General features: G+C 25.3%; 1 protein-coding gene across 7 annotated transcripts in view; it reads right to left on the reverse strand.

The window, feature by feature from the left end:
• LOC122508891 (protein pangolin, isoforms A/H/I/S) overlaps positions 1–16,373 on the reverse strand; it is a 228,768-nt gene extending 212,395 nt beyond the window's left edge. Inside the window, exons 1-3 of one of the 7 annotated variants that reach the window (XM_043622553.1) lie at positions 15,420–16,362; positions 15,045–15,224; positions 14,860–14,968 (exon numbers count right to left, since the gene is read on the reverse strand). In XM_043622553.1, coding sequence (XP_043478488.1) covers positions 14,860–14,968; positions 15,045–15,200 — 265 coding nt within the window. In that variant the 5' untranslated portion in view covers positions 15,201–15,224; positions 15,420–16,362. Of the gene's footprint in view, positions 1–14,859; positions 14,969–15,044 lie in introns of all 7 variants that reach the window. The other 6 variants (XM_043622552.1, XM_043622550.1, XM_043622554.1 and 3 more) reach the window with 6 other exon arrangements.
• Positions 16,374–20,469: the final 4,096 nt, after the last annotated feature.

Below are 20,469 nucleotides of genomic sequence, written 5' to 3' on the forward strand. Positions count from 1 at the left end.
TGGATTTTAAAAATATAAAAATATGAATAAATACAATAAAGATTTTAGAAATATTTCTCCGACAATTTGATGTAAAATAAGAAAAATTATGAATTCATTTGAATAGTGAGATATTGCATGTGTTTGACAGAGATTTTTCGCTTGTGATACACTTTAAAATTATATTGAAATAAATAAATATTGAGAATAATATTTAAGCACACAATATGCAATATTTTAGGTTGGGATCTCTTTCTTCTCAATTTTTCGTTTTCTCCAGCTATGTATTCCGAAGGTGGCTTCTTTGGCGCAGTTTCTTAGGAAAGTATTTTACGAGGAAATTTGCTTAACCAGTTATAAAGGAAGGTACAACACCACCATGGGGGCATGGACCATGAGGAGCAATCCTACGCCTTGGCTCGAGGGATGGGTATTCTCGAACGAGGGGCCACAGTAGTGAAGGGGGACATGGGGAGTTCAGACAACCTATCCGAATGTAAGAAGTGCAGCAGGTAGGCTCGTTAGCAAACAGGTAGGTAGGTTGAGGCGAGTTTGGGTAGGTGTGCAATGCTGACTATATTTATATACCGGGTGTATCTTCAACTTATGATATGTTTTTACCTTTATTCTTTAAAAAAGAAACGTGGAAAATGGCACGAAAATTCAAACTCAAAGGGGGCATTTTTTCAAAAATACTATTCTCAACTTTCTTCTCGGAATTTTTTTAAATAGAGCTAAAAATTCGGTTAAATTTATTTTATAAATCAACATGTCAACTTTAAATCTAAATTAGTAGAATTCTACTGACAAATAGTAAAATACTAATTTTTACTAGTTTTCATGGACGACTTTTCCCCTTTTTAATTAGTACGGTATTACTAATTTTTAGTAAAATTTTACTAATGTTTTAGTAGAATTTCACTAATTGAAACTGTTTTATCGACTATTAATAAAACAGTTCTACTAATTGTTCGTAGAATTCTACTAAGTAATTAGTAAATTTCTACTAACAATTCACTATTTGTTAGTAAAATTATTACAGGCTTGCCACGCAACCTGGAAATGTCAGGAAATTTTATAAACCTTAAAAAAACCTGGAAAAGTTAGGGAATTTTGATCGAAATCCTGGAAAATTGTTGTTTTCTAAACTTATTGTGTTTATTCTTGAAATATAATCTTACTTAGATATTTAAAAATTAATCTAATTTTATATGAGTTGTATTTACAATTTTCATAAGTAGATTTTCTTAGTTAAAAACACTAAAACAAATTGAATTTTGAAGAAATTACAAATTATTGCAGACATTATTTTCAAAAACTTTCCTCAATTCAATGATTTTTAATATCTACTAGCTACTACTTTAATAAAAATTTCCAAAAGAATTTTAATTATTTTCAAAAATAACAAAATTTTTCACAGAAATTCAATCGTTTTTTGAAACATTTTAATACAATAATTTTTCGCAATAATTAAATTATTTTCGTAAATAATAAAATTCTTCAAAAGAATTCAATTATGTCAATAAATAACAAAATTATTTCCGAAAAATTAACTATTTTGAGGCATTTTAATAAAATTCTTTGCAAAAAACAAATTATTTTCATAAATAACTGTATTCATCACGAGAACTCAATTCTTTTTGAAAATTTTAATAAAATTCTTAGCAACTATTCAATTATTTTCATAAATAATAAAATTCATCGCAGGTTATCAATTATTTTTAATACAATTCTCATTAAATTTCTCGAAAAATTAATTTATTCTTAAAAATAATTTTAATAAATTTCGTCAAAATTCAATTATTTTCAATGTCTACTATTTCAATAAAATTTTAAGAAAGAATTCAATTTATTATTTAAAAAGAAATTTTAATAAAATTTGTCTCAAAAATTCAATTATTTTAAAAAATTTACAAAAATTCTTGTTAAAAATTCCATTATCTTAATAAATAATAAAAATTTTCTCCAAAATTCAATTCAATTAAAAATAATTGAATAGTTGCTAAGAACTTTATTAAAATTTTCAAAAAGAATTGAATTCTTGTGATAAATACAGTTATTTATGAAAATAATTTATTTTTTGCAAAGAATTTTATTAAAATGCCTCAAAATAATTAATTTTTCGGAAATAATTTTGTTATTTTTTAAAATAATTAAATTCTTTTGGGAATTTTTATGAAAGTAGTAAATATTAAAAATCATTGAATTGAGGAAAGTTTTTGAAAATAATTAAAATTTTCATTAAATTTCTCGAAAAATGAAATTATTCTTAAAAATTTTGATTAAAATTTGTTGATTCAATTATTTAATATAAAATATTTATTTTTGTATTTAAATAATAATTGAATTCTCGTAGAATTTTCTAATAAATATTGATTTAAAAAGAATTTCAGTTAAAATTTAAGATTATAATTATTGAATATTGAAAGCATTATAGCGTGGAGTTTTAGAAATAATTGAATTTTCAAAAGGTTTCAAATTAAAAACTTTGAACTTTTCATACTTTTAATTAAGAATTTTGCAAAATTAATTTTTTTCAAAAAGTTTAATGGAATTTTCTGTTAATTATTTGAAGTCTTGAATTTCAAATATATGTAATTAATTAATGTCAGAATAATTGAAATTTCGTAAAATTAAATTGTAAAAAAAAGTTTTGAAAATTCTCAAAGAACTTTTTCAAAAATTATTTTTAAAAAATTGACTTAATGAAGAATTTTAGTTTTTTTGAAGTTACAGTAACAAAGTAGCAAGTTTTAATTATTATAAAACATGAAGAAAGCGACCACTCCGAGTCGAAGACTCAAAGTGATCGATATCTTCATGTTTTATAATAATTTTCTTATATGTTATTGAATTTAAAATTTTTGAAAATCTTAATTTCTATGAAAAAATAAGATTTACAAACCTCATCAGGCTAAATTTATTTTTAAAAAAACACTTCAATATTTATAAAGGTCTAAAAACAATATTTTACATTAAACTAATAAATATGATTAAAAATATCCTACCAAATTCGTTAAAACAAAAATTGCGTTCTAACTCGTCAATATAATTAAAAAAGTTTTTTTTTAAAAATTATAACACATTCGACAAAGTCAAAATTAAAAATAAAAAAATATTAGAAAGTAAGTCATTTCAATACACTAGTTCAGTGTCAACTGAAATAAATTAAATTTTTTTTGTTTTTTAAGAAATCTTTTTCAAGTCCCATTTTAAGTTTTTTGAATAAATAACCTCACTGTATATATTAGAATATAATCAATTAATAGTAATAATAATAATCATATTCCTCACGAAGAGATATTTCTGAGACAAATCACAGTGCTATAACCCTACATTTTTCTTGGTCCCTCCCATAAAAAAAAATTGTTGATTCGGCATTTTATTTTTTATTTTTCTCATGTGTAACTAGTAATTTTATTATGATTTGTTATTAACAATTTTTTAAATAAAGTTTCTGAACTACTGAATAGATTTTTAACAATGAATCTTTTTTATCAGATAAATAAAGGCTTATAGGAATTTAATAAAAATAAAATTTATTTAAATTAGTGCTTTTACAATTATTTTTTGAACACTGGAAATTAATTCAGAATTGATAATATCGAACATAGTTAGTCATTACCCAGAAAAATAGTTTATTTTAACCCTTTGCATGACGATAGGTCGCGCAGAGGCCCATCTTTGCTTTTTCGTTTTTTTTCGTATAACTGTTTTAGTTTATGACCTTCGGAATATTTACTGTATTCTATTCCAGTCAACTCGAAGATTCGCCAAACTGTTGACTTCAACCAAAAAACATTTATTAGTTTCGGAGAAAAAAGCTAAATGCCAAAAACTTTTAATTTTTTAAAACAATAAATTCTTATTTATGGATTTATAAAAAGACGGGTTTATCTCTTTTGTAGAAGAAGTACTCTTAAAAACTGGAAGTTACATATTGCAAATTAATAATGGAATAAAAATATAAATAACAAAGTTTAGGCTATAATTGTGTTAACTATGTTTAATGTTTCCGAAAATAGTAAATAATTTCGTAGTCTTTCTGGGAAAAACAAAATAATTATTGATTAACAAAGCAGTCTACACTAAGAGATTTTTTTTATTTCAGACATTCGATTTTCTATGTGAAAGTTTAGTAATAATAGCAAAAAGTCTTTTCAAATTTGGAATTTTGTTTTTATTTTATGATATCAAAACGAATTTTTAAAATGCTGCGCTTATCTAATTTTTATAAATATTACAATAATTAATAACAAAAAAATTTCGTTATTGAAAAGAATCGTAAGCTTTTCTACTCGAAAAATTTTATTTTACGAAAAATCGTTTTTCGTATGAAAAAAAATTTACAGAAATTTTAAGAACAAATAAAAGAAGTAACATAGAAACCTATTAAAATGGTTATGAGGTTCACTTTTTAATTTCAGCAGACTCTGAAATAGAAAACTCCAGTTGCTTTTTCACAGTCTGTAGAGTGGTGAGACAGGTTATCTTGGCGGGAAAAAGAAGGAAAGCTCGAAATCGTTCTCAATTTCACAAAACTGATCTCCACTAGTGTCGATTATTTTAAATGTTATCTATACGTATATATTTATCGATTGTTTACATTGTTATAAATTTTTGTTCAGGGTTGTCAGAAATATTTAATTTTATTTTTCAATGACTGTTCCCTGTTTTCCAGACAAAATTTCCACTTTTTCCCTGACCCTAAAGAATATTCTGATTCACTCTAAAAATTATTAGATACTCAAAAAATGTTCTATTACATTTATTAACAAATTTCTTTAATTGTAAAATTATTCAAAAACATCAATAACTTCTTTTCTAAATAAATATTTAATCATTATTATTTTTCCGTAGGAATTAAGATTCTTTAAAACATTCAAATTCAAACCTTTTTTAAATTCAACAACTTATAAAAATATTATTACAAAACATGAAGAAGGCGATCACTCATAAATAATAAATCGATTATTCGGTAATACATTTTTAAATCAATTTTATTAGAAAATTTTAGAAGAATTCAATTATTTAAATTAACAAATAAATAATTTATTGAATAACTGAATATTTGTTAAAATTGAATTCTCATAAAGAATTTTATCAATTTTTAGATAATTGAATTCTTTTGACAAATTTTAATAAAAATTTTAAGAATAATTACATTTTTCGAGAAACTCGATTAAAATTGTCTCAAAAATAATTGAAATTTTACGATAAATTTTATTATTTATAAAAAAAATTGAACATTTTATTAAAATTTTTCTAAAATAACTGAATTTTGGAGAAGAATTTTATTATTTACTAGCTGTCGTACCCGTCTTCGACGGGTTTTAGTTTCTACCAATACATTTAAGTTTCTACCAATCTGGAAAATCAGGAAATAGCTAGGGAATTTAATTTGACCGGAAAAAAATAATAATTAGTTACCATTATAGCTATTTTAGTAGGAAAATATTACTATTTGAATCAGTGATTGACTTTTTGTTATCAAATTAGTTATTTTAACCAATTCAAATGCAGAGAACAATATTTATCAATTTGTAGTACTTTAATTAATGTATTAAAAAAATTAAATTTTCCATACAGTTTTTGGAGTTATAGTAGAGTCTAATTGGAACTAATTGTATCGCAAGTAGACCCTACGTTACGACTGCTAAAACCTAACATAAGACCTAAATTTTAGGCTGAAAGTAGGGCTTAAATTTTGACTCGGGTCTGTTTTCATAAATATTATACATCAATAAAAATTGAAGTAAAAAGCAATTTTTTAAAAGCGAATTAATATAATGAAACTTTTTCTTAATTTGATAGGAAAATTCCCGGTTCGGCATATTCCCAGCTTAATTTTACAGTTTTTCCCGTTTGGTAGATACCCAGTTAAATGTATTAGTATAAACAGAAAACTGTACGACAGCAAGTAATACAATCTATATTTATATGAACTTAAGAAACAGTATTTTCATAAAATAAGTAAATTTTTATAGCCATTTGTAGATTTATTTATGGATAAAATCAAGTAAATTTAAATTTGACAAAAAAGAGATAAACCGTGAAAAGTTTGGACAAAGCAGGGAATTTTGTTAAACAAAAATAGACACCGTGTTAACTTTTGTCTTTACATTGCTCAAAACATCTCTTAAAGTTAAATCTAGAGTTAAAATGAAAAAACGTTTTAACATGTAAGTTTTTGCCTAGTGGCATAATATGCTTGTATTGTATCACAGGTGACTTACAATTCTTGACATCCTGCGAAATCATTTTAATCATAAAAAATTTCCATTTTCAATATTTCTGAACTTCTTGAAAATATTAGATTGATTTGATAAATAATTTTGAATTGCACTATTTTGACATCAAAATATTAATCAGAGACTCCAAAAATACTACTGAATTATACTTCATATAGTAATTAGTATCGATTTTTTGATATATTGAAAATTTTTTTATATTTCTTGTAGGATAGTATTTTTTGCAAAATTATGATAAAATCTGACTAAATAACATATAATATTCATTTTTAGAAAGTTTAAAAGCTATCCATTAAAAATTGTGAAATTTGGAAATTTTCCATTTTTCAAGTTTTTGAAAATATTTTTATATTTACATCTTAGTTGTAGAATAGTATTTTTTGAAAAATTATGGTAAAATGTGACCAAATAACATGTAATACTCAAATATAGAAAGTTTAAAAGCAATCCATAAAAAAATGTAAAATTTTGAAATTTTCGATTTTTTGAAAACATTTTTATACTTACATATTAGTTATAGGACTTTATTTTTTGCAAAGTTATGCTATAATGTGACTAAATAACATATAATACTCAAGTATATAAACTTCAAAAGCAATCCATGAAAAATAAAAAATTTTGAAATTTTCGATTTTTTGAATTTTTTGAAAAAATTGAATATCTCCCGTTCTAATTAATATTTTTTAAATCTGTAAATTTATAAACCTTCCTTGGGTCAATACCTAATAACCTACCAAGTTGGACTTAAATCGATTCACATGTTTTTGTGTGATTGGGGTACAAAGTTTTTGTGACAGACAAACATACATACATACATACATACATACATACATACATTAAATTTTTTAAGAACATTTTTGGAATCTCTGATGTCCATAATAACTAATCATGTTAACATTTTGAAGTTTTAAGCAATGTACAGACAGACATCTGATTTTATTAATAAGGATAAAAATACTTGAAATTTTTACAAAATTTTTTTTTTTAAATTTTTGAACATAATTGAATTTTTGCGAAGAATTTTATACTTTTGAAAATAGTTTAATTCTTTCAACGAATTTTATTTAAGTTTATAAAAATAACTGAATTTCTGTGAAGAATTTTATTATTTATAAAAATAATTAAATTCTTGAAAAGAACTTCGTTCAATTTTTTTAAACAATTGAATTCTTGCGACAAATATAAAAATCTTCTTAAATAATTTATATTTTTCGAAAAATTTTATGAAATTTTGTATATTAAATAATTTAATTCTTGTGAAAATTTTATTACTTATGAAAATAATTGAATTATTTCTAAGAAATTTATTAAAAATTTTGTAAATAATTGAAGTTCTGCGCGAAGAATTTGTATAACTTTTGAAAATAATTATTGAATTTCTGGAATCATTTGTAACTTTTCAAAAATTCAATTTTTTAAATATTTTCAACTAAAATTCTTCTATCAATCTAGTATTTATGAAAATTGTGAAAATTATTCATTAGATAATAAAATAATAATATAATATTAATATTAATATAATATTATAGTTTTATAATATAAAACTATAATAACTATCTTATTTCTTTTTAAATCTAAAAGTCTATATCAGTACTTGAAACGTTGTTGTCTCATATTTTTTAAATGTCCCTTAATTTGTAATATTTCTAAAAAATATTCATTAGGGTGGTTTTTATTTTGCGAAAGTTGTTATTTATTTGTTAGGTCGCTGGTCGGAAATTATTTTAGAAGGTGAAAAAATTAGTTGTGTACAAGAACAACCCTTTTTAAATAAATACTAACCCGTGACACAGAAGGGTTACGAAGTTTAAATGGGATTTAACATAGCCCCGTGTGGAAATTTGTCATGGAAGTTTCTTGGTTTTGTATCGTAGTACTTGATTCTTTATTGTTTCTAGACAGTTTTATATATTGTGTCTATTGTCAATTTGTAACCCTTCAGACAACTACAATTGCCAGACAGTTAAAAGGGTATAAATTCTTTACAGCATAACTAGATGAGTTCTGGAAAATATTGATCAACTTAGAAAAGATGGATATTCAAATAGATTATTTTAAATATGACAAATATGGATTTAAAATGCGACAGGAATTAAAAGTCTGAAACGTTATGTTTTTAAATGCACAAGTAAATGAAAATATTAATTTTTTAGTGTTTTTCACAAAAGATAAAATAAATAACCTTTTATTTTTATACATTATTTTAATTTTCAGTTCTTAAAAAAAGTAAATTAAAATAAATCATTTTTATTTTAACACAATAATTCTCTTCGCTTTGATTAATTATTCCATTTTCTGCAATAAAAATTATTTCTATATTAATTTTTTATAAGATAATCTCGAATATAATAATTTTATACTACTTTTAAAAAATTTGATTTTATAGAAGATGCCATTTTTTCACAGCTTTCGTCAACTGTCAAAATGAATTAAATTTTTACATATGAACTTATTTTTTTAAAAGAAAATTGTTATACTCGAGAAAATGGCGGTAAAACTTGTTAAAATTTTCATTATTCTAAATTTGACAACTTTTTGTCAGCTAGCAACTGTCAGAAGTTGTTTTAAATTTCAGATTCGTGTTCGGCACATCCAAAACTATAAGAATAGCCAAAATTCAAATATTGTTGAGAAATAGAAAAGTTATAACATAAAATTTTTGCAAAAGAGAAGTAAACCCATGTTTAAATACATTTAAACTTTAACCCTTTAATAAATATTAAATGCCCTGTGGCACTTTGTAAAAACCTCGGGTTATAAACTAAAAATCGCATTTTCAGAAAAGGGAAATAAAAATATTGAAGAAAAGATGAGCTCATTTTGTCGAAACCTGTGTATTTTCAAATTGGAAGGGGAGATATTTAAAACCTATTGAATTTTCAACTTAAAGGTATTTCAAAGGGTCCTACCGACAGGTCAACAACTTGGCCTTCCGGAAGCCTCTATTTCATGACGTTATAAAATTAATATGGATTTATTTAAAAACAATGTTAAATATATGGTTGAAAAAGGTAATTAAACAAGCTTTTCAGTGCACTGAAGATTAAGGCTTTAAATTTAAATACCAATGCAGAATGGAGAAATGTGCGGATTTTCAGCCTTCCAGAAGGCGTATTACTGGTTCAGTGCGGACAAATGAAAATAACTTCTAATTGTGAACTAAAACCTTATTTACTCTTATTTTTGTGATCTGAACCATAAATTATGAAAGCGAACGTTTCGATATTTCCTAAATAAAAAGACGTTATTCTTGAGAGCAAATAGAAAGCATGTTGTTTGCAAAAAAAAGTAGAAAACATGTTATTCAAAAAAAGTTTTTTGAAGGTTATGTTATAATAATAAATAGTGTTTATTTTCAAAATTAAAATAAGTTGTTAAAACTTACATCAGGGTGGTCACAAGTTTCAGTTTATTAATTTCCCTGACCATGATTTCTCCGAAATTTTAATAAAAAAAAATAAATTTTTATTTACTTTATTCGAAAATAATTAAATCTTAGAAAATTATATGATAAAAAAATTCTAAGAATTAAGTAGTTTTTAAAAATATTTTAATGTAATTTTTCGAAAACAGTTGAATTTCTTAAAAGAGTTTTTATATTATTTAAAAAAAAACAAATTATAATAACTTTTTGAGGATTTTTAATGAAATATTTTGAACATGATTTTTTTCTCCAAAGTGTTAAAAATAATTATAAAATGTTTTTAATTTTTTGTACGTATTTAAATTTTCAGAAATATGTAATTGAAAGTAGGTACTAAAAATACTAAATTTAAAAAAATTAAAAGCTAATTTTCATTAATTTACATTTTTTAAATTTGTGTTTAAAGATTATTCATTAAAAATTTTTAATAATTCAATTATTTTGAAATTTTGCAATTAAAATTCTTCAAAAGTTGATTTTCAAAAATTCTAACAAAATACTTGAAAAAAATTAATTATTTTCAATTAAATTTTACTAAATTCCAATTATTCAATATCTTTTTAATTGTATATTTCGAAAATTTAAATATCAAAATGATTCAAAAATAATTTTTTAAAGATTTGGTTATAGTTATTTTTTGCACTATAAAAATCGAAATGAGTTACATTTAATATTAAAAAATATATTTTGTTTTGAGATTTGGAAGAAACGTCGAAAAAGTTACAATGTTTGAAAATAAATCGAAAAAAATATCAATTTTCTAAATTTCAAATAGGTTTCAAGTAATTGGATGGGAATGTTTCAAAACATGCTGCGGACTTTCACATAAATATAAAATATATATGTATCTAATTGTTAACTTTAATTGTTAAAAAACTGAAATTTATTTAATATTTCATTAATCTATTGAACATTTCAATTGATAAAATATTAATCATTTCATGTAATTGATACCAAAGAGTAATGATGAAAATTAAAACTATAATTTAATTGAATTTCAAATCATAATTAATATTTCTACACCTGATGTGCATGTAATTCTTATTAGATTTTGAATATCATTTTGCCTCATGGAATTATGGATTTTCGTTTATATTAGGTTCATTTATTAATATAATTTAACTGTTTTAATTTATTTATTTAAAACTGCACTTGACTTAATTTTAAGTTTACAACTTTTTTGATTTATCAATTGAAATTTCACTATATTAAATTATTTATTTAAAATAAAATTACATTTTTGTTTGCCTGTGTTATCGAGATTTTGAGAAACCATCAAGTGTTTATAGTTTTCAAGTAATGAAACCTACCTACTTGAAAAATGTCGTATCGAGAAAGACTCGTTTAAAGTTTCTGTGTCGAACAATGAAAAGGAGTGACCGTCAAGATTCTGTATCTCTCTCTCCCTATACCTAAACTCAGAATCGACTTAAATCTTTCAGGAAATATTTTTTAATGAGTCATAGTTTTCAAAAATGAAAAAAAAATTCTACCTAAACTTAACCCCTTAAAAAACGTCAGTATATATATATATATATTCATTAATTCAGCGTGTTCTTAACGCTCTGTAATCTGAACTTGCATGTGAACGAAATCTTTTGTTTTGATTCACTAGCGCCTCAGACGTCCGCTATGTGGTCGCCTGCTTCGTTGCTTCTGTTCACTTATTCTTAATTCTATATATTCTTTTTAATTCTTTCTCTCAATTTTCAAATGTATTTGTTCTCTTTTTTCTTCTTCTTTTAAGTTCCTTATTTTTTGTTCCGTTTTCAAATAGCGCTCTTTTTGCTTTATTCAAATCAATTTTTTTTATTTTGACATCATATTACGAAAATAAAAAATAATTTTTAAATTAAACTTACAATTTATGGTTTCTCATTTTCCACAAGACTTTTGCTTTTTTTAATTTCTCTTTAGGTTATTTTGTTTTTATAACATTCGCTTTAAATTTTGACCTTCTGTCTTATTCGCTTTTGTTTTAAATTCATTGGTCATTTCTTTTATATATTCCTTTTAAGTATTTTTTTTAGGGGGTTTTTGTTTTTTCAACGTTGTTCTTTTCTTTCAAATGAAATGGAACTAAGACAGAATTATCGCGGTCTTATCTTTATCCCATTTTCTCTCCCTCTTAGTACCGGACACTTCAGGATGTCCTTATATTCATTTGCTTGCGGCAGTTTCAGGGCTCGAACCAATGAAAGTATTTAAAAATATGTAAAAAATAAAATTTTAAAATATCGATTAAGTACTTTCCATAATTTTCGAAAAAGTTTTTTGACAATTCTAAAATCTATTTGTTTACAATATTCAATTATACGATATTTCAATTATTCGTAAATTTTTCAATTAAATATATAGATTTTAAAAAATAAAAACTTGAAATAATTTTTAAAAAATCCGCAATTAAACTATCTTAAAAAAATTAATTTCACAGAATTGTTAGTTAAAAATATAAAAAATTCATATTTTCAAAGATTTTAATTTGAAACCTTCTCAAAATTCAATTATTTCTAAAAATCCACGCTCTAATGCTTTTAATATTCAATTATAATAATCTAACATTTTTACTGAAATCCATTCTTAAATTAATTTTTTTAGAAAATTCTACTAGAATTCATTTATTTAAATAATTGAGTTCTTTTGACGAATTTTAATTAAATTTTTAAGAATAATTACATTTTTCGAGGAATTTGATTAAAATTGTTTTTAAAAATAATTTAAATTCTGCAAATGAGTTTTTTTATTATTTATGATGAAAATAATATTGAATTCATAAAAAGAATTTTATTATTTACAAAAATAATTGAATTCCTACAAAAACTTTATTACTTAATGAAAATAATTGAATTAATACGAAGAAATTTATAAAAAATTACGAAGTTGAAGTCCACAACGATTATCAACGAAAAAAATTTATTTAATACATTCAAGTATTATTTTTAATTTAAAATTTAATTGTAAAATAATTATTATCAAAATAGAAACATCAATCTTTTTTTTCTAAATATTTTTGTGTCAATATTGCTGCGTATTTTTAATTAATTTACTAAGTAAACAATTTTTTTCGTTGGTCAACGTTGTGGACTTCAACTTGGTAAAAAATTTGGTAAATACATTAAATTCCCGTAAAATTTTTATTATTTTATAAAAATAATGAAAGGTTTGCGTGGAATTTTATAAAAACTTTATTAAACAATTGAATTCTTTTGGAAAAATTTATTGAAATAGTATAAATATTAAAAATCATTGAATTGGGGAAAATATATGAAAATAATTGAAATTCCGACAAGAATTTTATTAAAATTTTTGAAAATAATTAAATTTCGTAGAAGAATTTAATTATTTCTAAAGAAAATTAAAATTTTGAAGAAAAAAATTTTTTTTTTATTTTTGAACACAGTTGAATTTTTTAACGAATAATTTTATTACTTTTGAAAATAATTGAATTTCTGCAATCATTTGTAATTTCTCCAATATTCTCCAAATTATATCGTACAATTTACGAACTTTTTGTCTTTTCTCAATCAAATTACGGACTTTCGAACTTTAAAAAAAAACTGAGTAGGGTGGCCATTTTTTTCATTAAAAAAAATTCACGGTCATTTTCCGGTCATAAAGAATAACTCTGAAAATAAATTATTCCATGAAAGAGTAAAAGAATTTCCTGATTTTTAGACTATTGACTTCTTCCAAACCTTAAAAATATTTTAGTTTTCTCTAAAAATAATTGAAACTCCAAAATATGTTTATAATACATTTTTTTAAATATCTTTAAATGTAAAATCATTTGAAACTTAAATAGATTTTTTAAAATAAATATTTAATTATTATCCATTATTTTTCCATAGGTATTAAGATTTCGAAAAAAAATAAAAATTTCATATCCTTTAAAATCGAATAATTGTTAAGGATTGTTACTGTAACGTATTAAAAATTATTTTCAACATTTAAATTCAATTATTTTCTATAGAGTATACTAGTTTATGAGACAATTTCATGAAATTTTGAATAATTTCAAAGATAATTTTAATGTCTCGTTCTATTTAGAATTTAAAAATTTTAATTCTTAGAAATTTCGTACCATTTTTGTTCTAAATAGTTCAAATTTTTAATAATTCAAATTTGTTTTGTTATAATATTATTGAAAAAAATTTATAAATTGCTTTATTTTTCACTATTTTATAGGATGTGAAATTTTTTCGACGAATTTAATTAAAATTATATTTTATTTAATCATTTTGAGAAATAGAAAGAATTTAAAATTAAATTTAATATTTTTTTAAGTCTGTTACGTTGGACAACAAAATTCATAATTTTCTTATAAATTCTAGAAATTGAATATTTTTCCAGTACTTTTGATAAAATTCCCAGACAAAATAAAACGATTTTATAGAAGATCATTCAATCTTTTTTAATAAAATATAATTAATTTCTATTTTTTCTCACAAAATAATTACTGTTTTTTTTTTAAATTTTGCAAAATCCCGGTCAAGATTAAAATTCACTGTCATTTCCCGGTTTTTCTCAGTCCAAAAGAATTCCTTGTCATTTCCCAGTTTCCCGGTCCAGCGTCCACCCTGTGATTTTTACAGACTTGAAGTAAATTTACGGATCTTTACGGGATTTACGGACCTAGTTCGAACCCTGCAGTTTGGATAGCCTGGGGATGTCCATGGATATCCAGAAGACATTCGTGTTTGTTATCAGGGTTTCATAGGCATTCGAAGCCTAGTAGAATATTAAATTTACACCTTTGGATGCGTAGGAAATTATTTTTGGAAATTCATTTAAATATTACAGTGGAATATTCAGCAGAATGTGTGAAGTCTCTAATAGCATCCGGGTTACCATAGTTACAGCCCAGGTGGAAAAGTTAACGTTAGTTAATGTTAGTTAATGATACTAACGTTAACTAATGTTAGGCTAACGTTAGACTAACATTAATTAATGTTAGGCTAACGTTAACTAATGTTAGACTAACGTTAGTTTAACGTTAATATCCTTTGCTAACCTTAACTTTTCCACCTGGGAGGGAAAGAAGGATATTCATAGAATGACCCAGGGATAACCATGGTCACTCTTAGGATATCCCCGGACCTGTGGTTAGCTCCAGTACATCCATAAGATATCCTGATCATCCGGATGCTGTCAGGGAATGTTGGATAGGCTAAAATTGAAGAATAAAGTAAAAGATGGAATACTCACCGAAAACAGGACTCAGTTCGGACCTTGCCGGCGTTTTGGATGTCGTTGAGTAGCTTCCACTAGCGATTGATCCTTTTTCCTGTAACACATATGACACGCACATCGATTTCTAAAAAGGAACTTTTAAAGAATGAAAAATAAAAAAGGGTATATGAAAAAGATTAGGTCTTGTTAAATATTAGCACCTCAGACTCCGTAAGGTCGATGAGGGAACTCTTCTCCTCAGTCAGATTCTCTGAAGTTTTATTTTCTTCTTCACCCTCATCCTTAAAGACCTTGACCTCATCTTCGCTGCCGAGATCATCACCACCACCACCACCACTACTGTTCACGAGTGGCATAATTGACAAACGAGTGATTGTCGCCTTGCAAATTAAAGTGGCTTGTGGGAGACGAGTATGTGGTTTGGGTCTATTTATAAATATATATATGTACAAATGCGTGTACACATCTGTATATGTACGTGTTTGCAGAGTGTTTTAATGTGGTGCAAGTTTGATTTGTACATACACATGATTACACACGTATTTATGTATATGTATATATATATATAGCTATACCTCCCCACCCAATCTCTTCCACTTTCACCTTCTTGTTACTGGTGCTCCTCCGGCCCTTTTCTTCGGCTCTTGGCTTCCGCTGTTATCGCAGACAGAAGGTACTCTATAGCTCAGCAAGTACTCGTTTTTGTCACTCTGTGCGAAATAGCGAGCGCTCGCGCATTTGCATTGGCACCCGCACGCGGTGCGCACCTTCTTTCACGCACACTTAGGCCCCAAGAAGACAAGCTGCCTTCACATACAACTTTCGACAAACACATATACGCTGTGTATATACATTCTCCATCTGGAACGTCTGCATGTTAACACAGTCTTGCTCGCACTCTGTGACTCTGCCTGTGCTGCAGACCCTAGTACAAATACACCAACTCAGAAGTGTATATGCATTATGGGCCGCTGTGTTCAAGTCTCTTATTCTTATCTCGTCAACGAAGACTATTCACTCTATGGTTACTAATAAAAACATTTTTCCCCATTTCAACACATCAACACAACATCACTAGATTCACTTGAACAACAAAGTGTAAGCAACTAAATTCTCGCACGTGACTATTGTTGGAATTTTTATTTGATCCACCAACGAGATAAGGAGTTGAGCACCAATACACAACTTGATGGTTTCAATTATTAGAGAGTATCGTATTTTTTTCTCGCACCTACATTTTGGTGGGACACCTACACTTGTCACCGGTATTGGAATTGCCTTTTAATTTCTGAAACATTATTTATTATTTACTTTTAAAAAACCTCATCATGGACTTGTCGCGAAAAATGATTCATCTCAAGCACATTCCCTGGGTGCTCGGCGCTGACTGCCGATGCCACTGTCGCGGACCTTAGGCGGGCGGCTCTCCCACGCGACAACCAATCACAGCGTTTGATTCTATGCGACGGCTTCCCTTCGAGTCTGTTCTCTGATGCCGACCATTGCGCACCTCCTTGAACCAGTCATGGCAGGCTGGCAGCGGGCAAAAGCGAGAGAGTCTTCCACTGTACCGATTTCATCCGGATGCTTACGAATGTTCACGAACAGCCTGCTTGTCTCTCTGCTGCAGACCCACGTTTATTTCTCCTCTCTTTGCTTTGCTTTGCTTTGCTGTGCCTTGTCTCGTCTCCTCTCCGTTTTTACAGCTAAACATCAGTCCATTTCTCTCTTTCTCAATTCTACTCTCTTTTTCGACGCCTTTCTTCATTCAATTTCTTATCCCTATACTGATCAACTTATTTATTTCGCGCATAGTTTTTCGAATTTTTTATTTTGCTTTACTTCTTGAATGTTTACTACAAAAATTTTACATATACATTGAGAAATGCCGGTATATTGTATTAGTATTGAGGTTTGAAAAAGTCTACAGCGAATCATTGACAACAATACCCAGTGAACATGTTTTGTATTTTTTTTAACAGTAGGTAAACATTTTTACCAATGTTTAATGTTTCTCTAATTTTGAATGTAACTGTTCTGAAATAATATTAACATTCCATTTGACACATTTTGAAGCGGATTTAGTATTAATTGCAGGCATAGATCCCCTTTTTTTTAATTTTGTCACCTCCCCCCCCCCTTTTTTTTGGTAATTTGTCTCCTTTTTCACCTTTTTCTAATCAAAAATAAACAAGTTTTTCTTTCTACCAGGCTTTGCACTCATCTATTATTTGCAATAATTCAATTATTTTCCCTAATAACATTTTTCATGTAAATTCAATTATTTAAAAAAATTTTTGATAAAATTCTATGCAAGAATTTAATTATTTTCATAAATAACAAAACTCATCTAAGAATTTCAATTATTTTTAATTATTTACAAATTATTTTCATAAATATTATTATTCAATGATTTTCATAAATAATAACATTTTTTTACGGGGATTCAATTATTTTCATAAATACATCATACAACTCATCACAGACTTTCAATTATTTTTAATTTTCAATACAATTTTATAAGAATTCCTCGAAAAATGTAATTATATGCTTAAAAATTTTATTAAAATTCTTTGCTGCAGCAAAGAAATTCAATTACTTTAACCAATTTTGCTACAATTTATTTAATACAATTTAAATATTATTTTCAATACATTTTTTATTTTCAAAAAATTGAATTATTTTCATAAATAATGAAATTCTTTGTAACAATAAAATTTTTTTCAAAATAATTTTCATAAAAATCTTCGTAGAAATTTAATTAATTTAAAAAATTTGGTAAAATTCAATTATTTTCAATATGTCTACTATTTTTTAATAAAATTTCATAAAAGATTTCAATTATTTAAAAAGAAATTTTAATAGAATTCGTATCAAGAATTCAATTATTTTCAAAAGTATTATAATTCTTCGCAAAAATCGAATTATGTTAAAAAATTTACAAAAATTCAATTATCTTTATAAAAAATAAAATTCCTCTTTGAAATTCAATTATTTTCAAAAATTATAATAAAATTCTTGGGAGAATTTCAATTATTTTTAATACAATTTTCATCTTTCTCGAAAAATGAAATAATTTTTAAAAATTTTATTAGAATTTGTCATGAGAATTAAATTATTTTAAAAGTTTGTTGATAAAATTCTGTATGAAAATTTAATATTAAGAAACATTCAATTATTTAATAAAATATTTATTTTTGTATTTAAATAATTGAATTCTCGTAGAATTTTCTAATAAATATTGATTTAAAAATGAATTTCAGTTAAAATTTTAGATTATAATTGAATATTGAATTATTTAAAGTTTTTAATTTCAAATACAGTGGAACCTCGATTATCCGAACTAACCTAGGTAAGGCCGGGTTCGGATAATCGAAAGTTCGGATAATAGAGGTTTTAATGATTTTCATAATTAAAAAACAAATTGGACAGTTGAACTATATATATTTAATTTAATACATTTTTTAAAGATATATTTAAGTATATTGTATATGATTGTAAATATATATTAATTTATAATAATAAATTAATAAAACAGAGAATTCATGATTTTTTAAGATTTTTTTGGCATAAATTTCGTTATTTTGCTTTGAAAGATGCTAAAAATGTCCCGCGAAAATATGTACGATAAAAAAATAGAGAAAATAAATGTTTAGATTCGGAAGGTCAAGAAAAAGTTCGGATAACAGAAGTTCGGATAAAATGATTTTTGGTTCGGATAATAGATAGGGTTCGGATAACAGAGGTTCGGATAATCGAGGTTCCACTGTATATTTAATTGAAGAATGTCAGAATAATCGAAATTTCATAAAATTGAATTGTAAACAAAAGAATTTGAAAATTCTCAAAGAATTTTTTAAAAATTATTAAAAAAAACTGATCTAAAGAAGAATTTTAGTTGAAAATTCTGGAAATGAATAATCGTAATGATGAAAATATTTTTTGAAAAAATTACAGTAAGAAAGTAGCAAGTTTTAATTAATATTGAATATTGTAAAACATGAAGAAACACTGAGAAAAATAGATATTAAGCCTTATGGTTCTTTCGAAAAATGAAGAGGGCCCATTTTGTCGGTCATTTGCAAAAGTAATCCGTATTTTAAAAATGGAGGTGTGGAAAAATTTAAAACCTCTTGATTTATCATCTTTAACCCTTGGGCGGGCAAGCAGGGTCCACTGGACCCCGCGAGTATGTATTTTTCAAATTTCTCCGAATCCGTATGAAAGAATGAGTTTATCCTAGAAATTCTGTTAAATATACTTACATAGGCCAGTCGGTGAGTACAAAAAGTGCACATAAGTGCAACCTGAAAAGTCGAAGCAGTTTCTTGTAGTTTGAGGGCCCCATAGTTTGCACCACATTTCCGTTTGCGAAAAATGGTGTAAACAATCGTCAAAGTTCGAAAAACATCAGGTTTTTCGATGACTGTTGCTTCCGGTTAAATTTTAGGGGAAAAAGTTGTGATTGAAAGTTATAGAGCTTGGAAATAGCTTTCAAATGATTGGTCGCAAGTTAAAAAAGCTTAATTAGTTTAGTTGCAAATGAATTTAAACCATTAAAAATAGCACGTTTTTAATTGTTTAATAACTTTGTTAATAATTATCGAATTTGTTTCTTACTTCCCAAAATTATTCCCCTTGCGAGGCTGAATAAATCCCAAAAAAATTCAACTTGATCGGGTAAATAGTTTATGCATAATTCCATTTGTTAACTAAAAACATGTAATTTTCCAACGGAATTTCCCCACTTTTGGACCTGCGAATTTCGTTTTTTTTTCTTGGAGAGTACAGTTAAGAAGTCTAACTTTAATTCCATTTAAATGGGAAATTGATTTTTTTATTTAAGTGCATAATAATAGACGTTAAAAAAGGGTATGTTTTTTGACATAAACAAATGGAATAACTCGGCCAATTTTCACTTTATCGATTTCGTGTAAAGGGCATTTGATCTCATTTGTTTTCACAAAACTTTTCCAAAAAAAAATCCGATCTAACTTCAAGAGGTGGAGAGTTAACTTTTTTTTAAAAAAAAATTCCTGACAAGTTAATTATTAATGTTTTTTATTGAAATTCGTACCACTTACAGTTTGATACATGTATTTTATGTAAAAAAATTAAACATAAGGTTTTGTGCACTTATTTTTCATTTACATCAAGTAAAAGTAAATATATCCTTTTTTCAACCTCTGAACGGCGGAGTGGGGGTACTCGGAGGAGCGTGATTCTCGCCGCCACAACTGAATTCAGCCGTTCAAATTTGCAAAAATGGTCATAACTTCGTTAATTATTTACCGATTTTTATCTTTCTTTTTTTAATTTGATGTATTTTTTTACGCTGAATCCAAAAATAATTTTATATGTTTTCAAAATACAATATTTTTAATAATAAAAAAGAAAAATTTTTTAACAACAAATTTTTAATTATTATTTATCATATTTGACAAAAAATTCTTTTCGTACATATAATTTCATTGAATTTAAAATAATATTTGTATGATATAAAAAAATTAAAATTATTTACTTATAAGTGTGTAGCATTGTTGTATTGATAGTTGAACAGGCGTGCACATGTGAACCTGATGCTACAAGCTTATATATAATTAATTTTAATTTTTTTATGTCATA

The sequence above is a fragment of the Leptopilina heterotoma genome, unplaced genomic scaffold, assembly GCF_015476425.1.
Source record: "Leptopilina heterotoma isolate Lh14 unplaced genomic scaffold, ASM1547642v1 Lhet_58, whole genome shotgun sequence".
NCBI classification, from domain to species: Eukaryota; Metazoa; Arthropoda; class Insecta; order Hymenoptera; family Figitidae; genus Leptopilina; species Leptopilina heterotoma.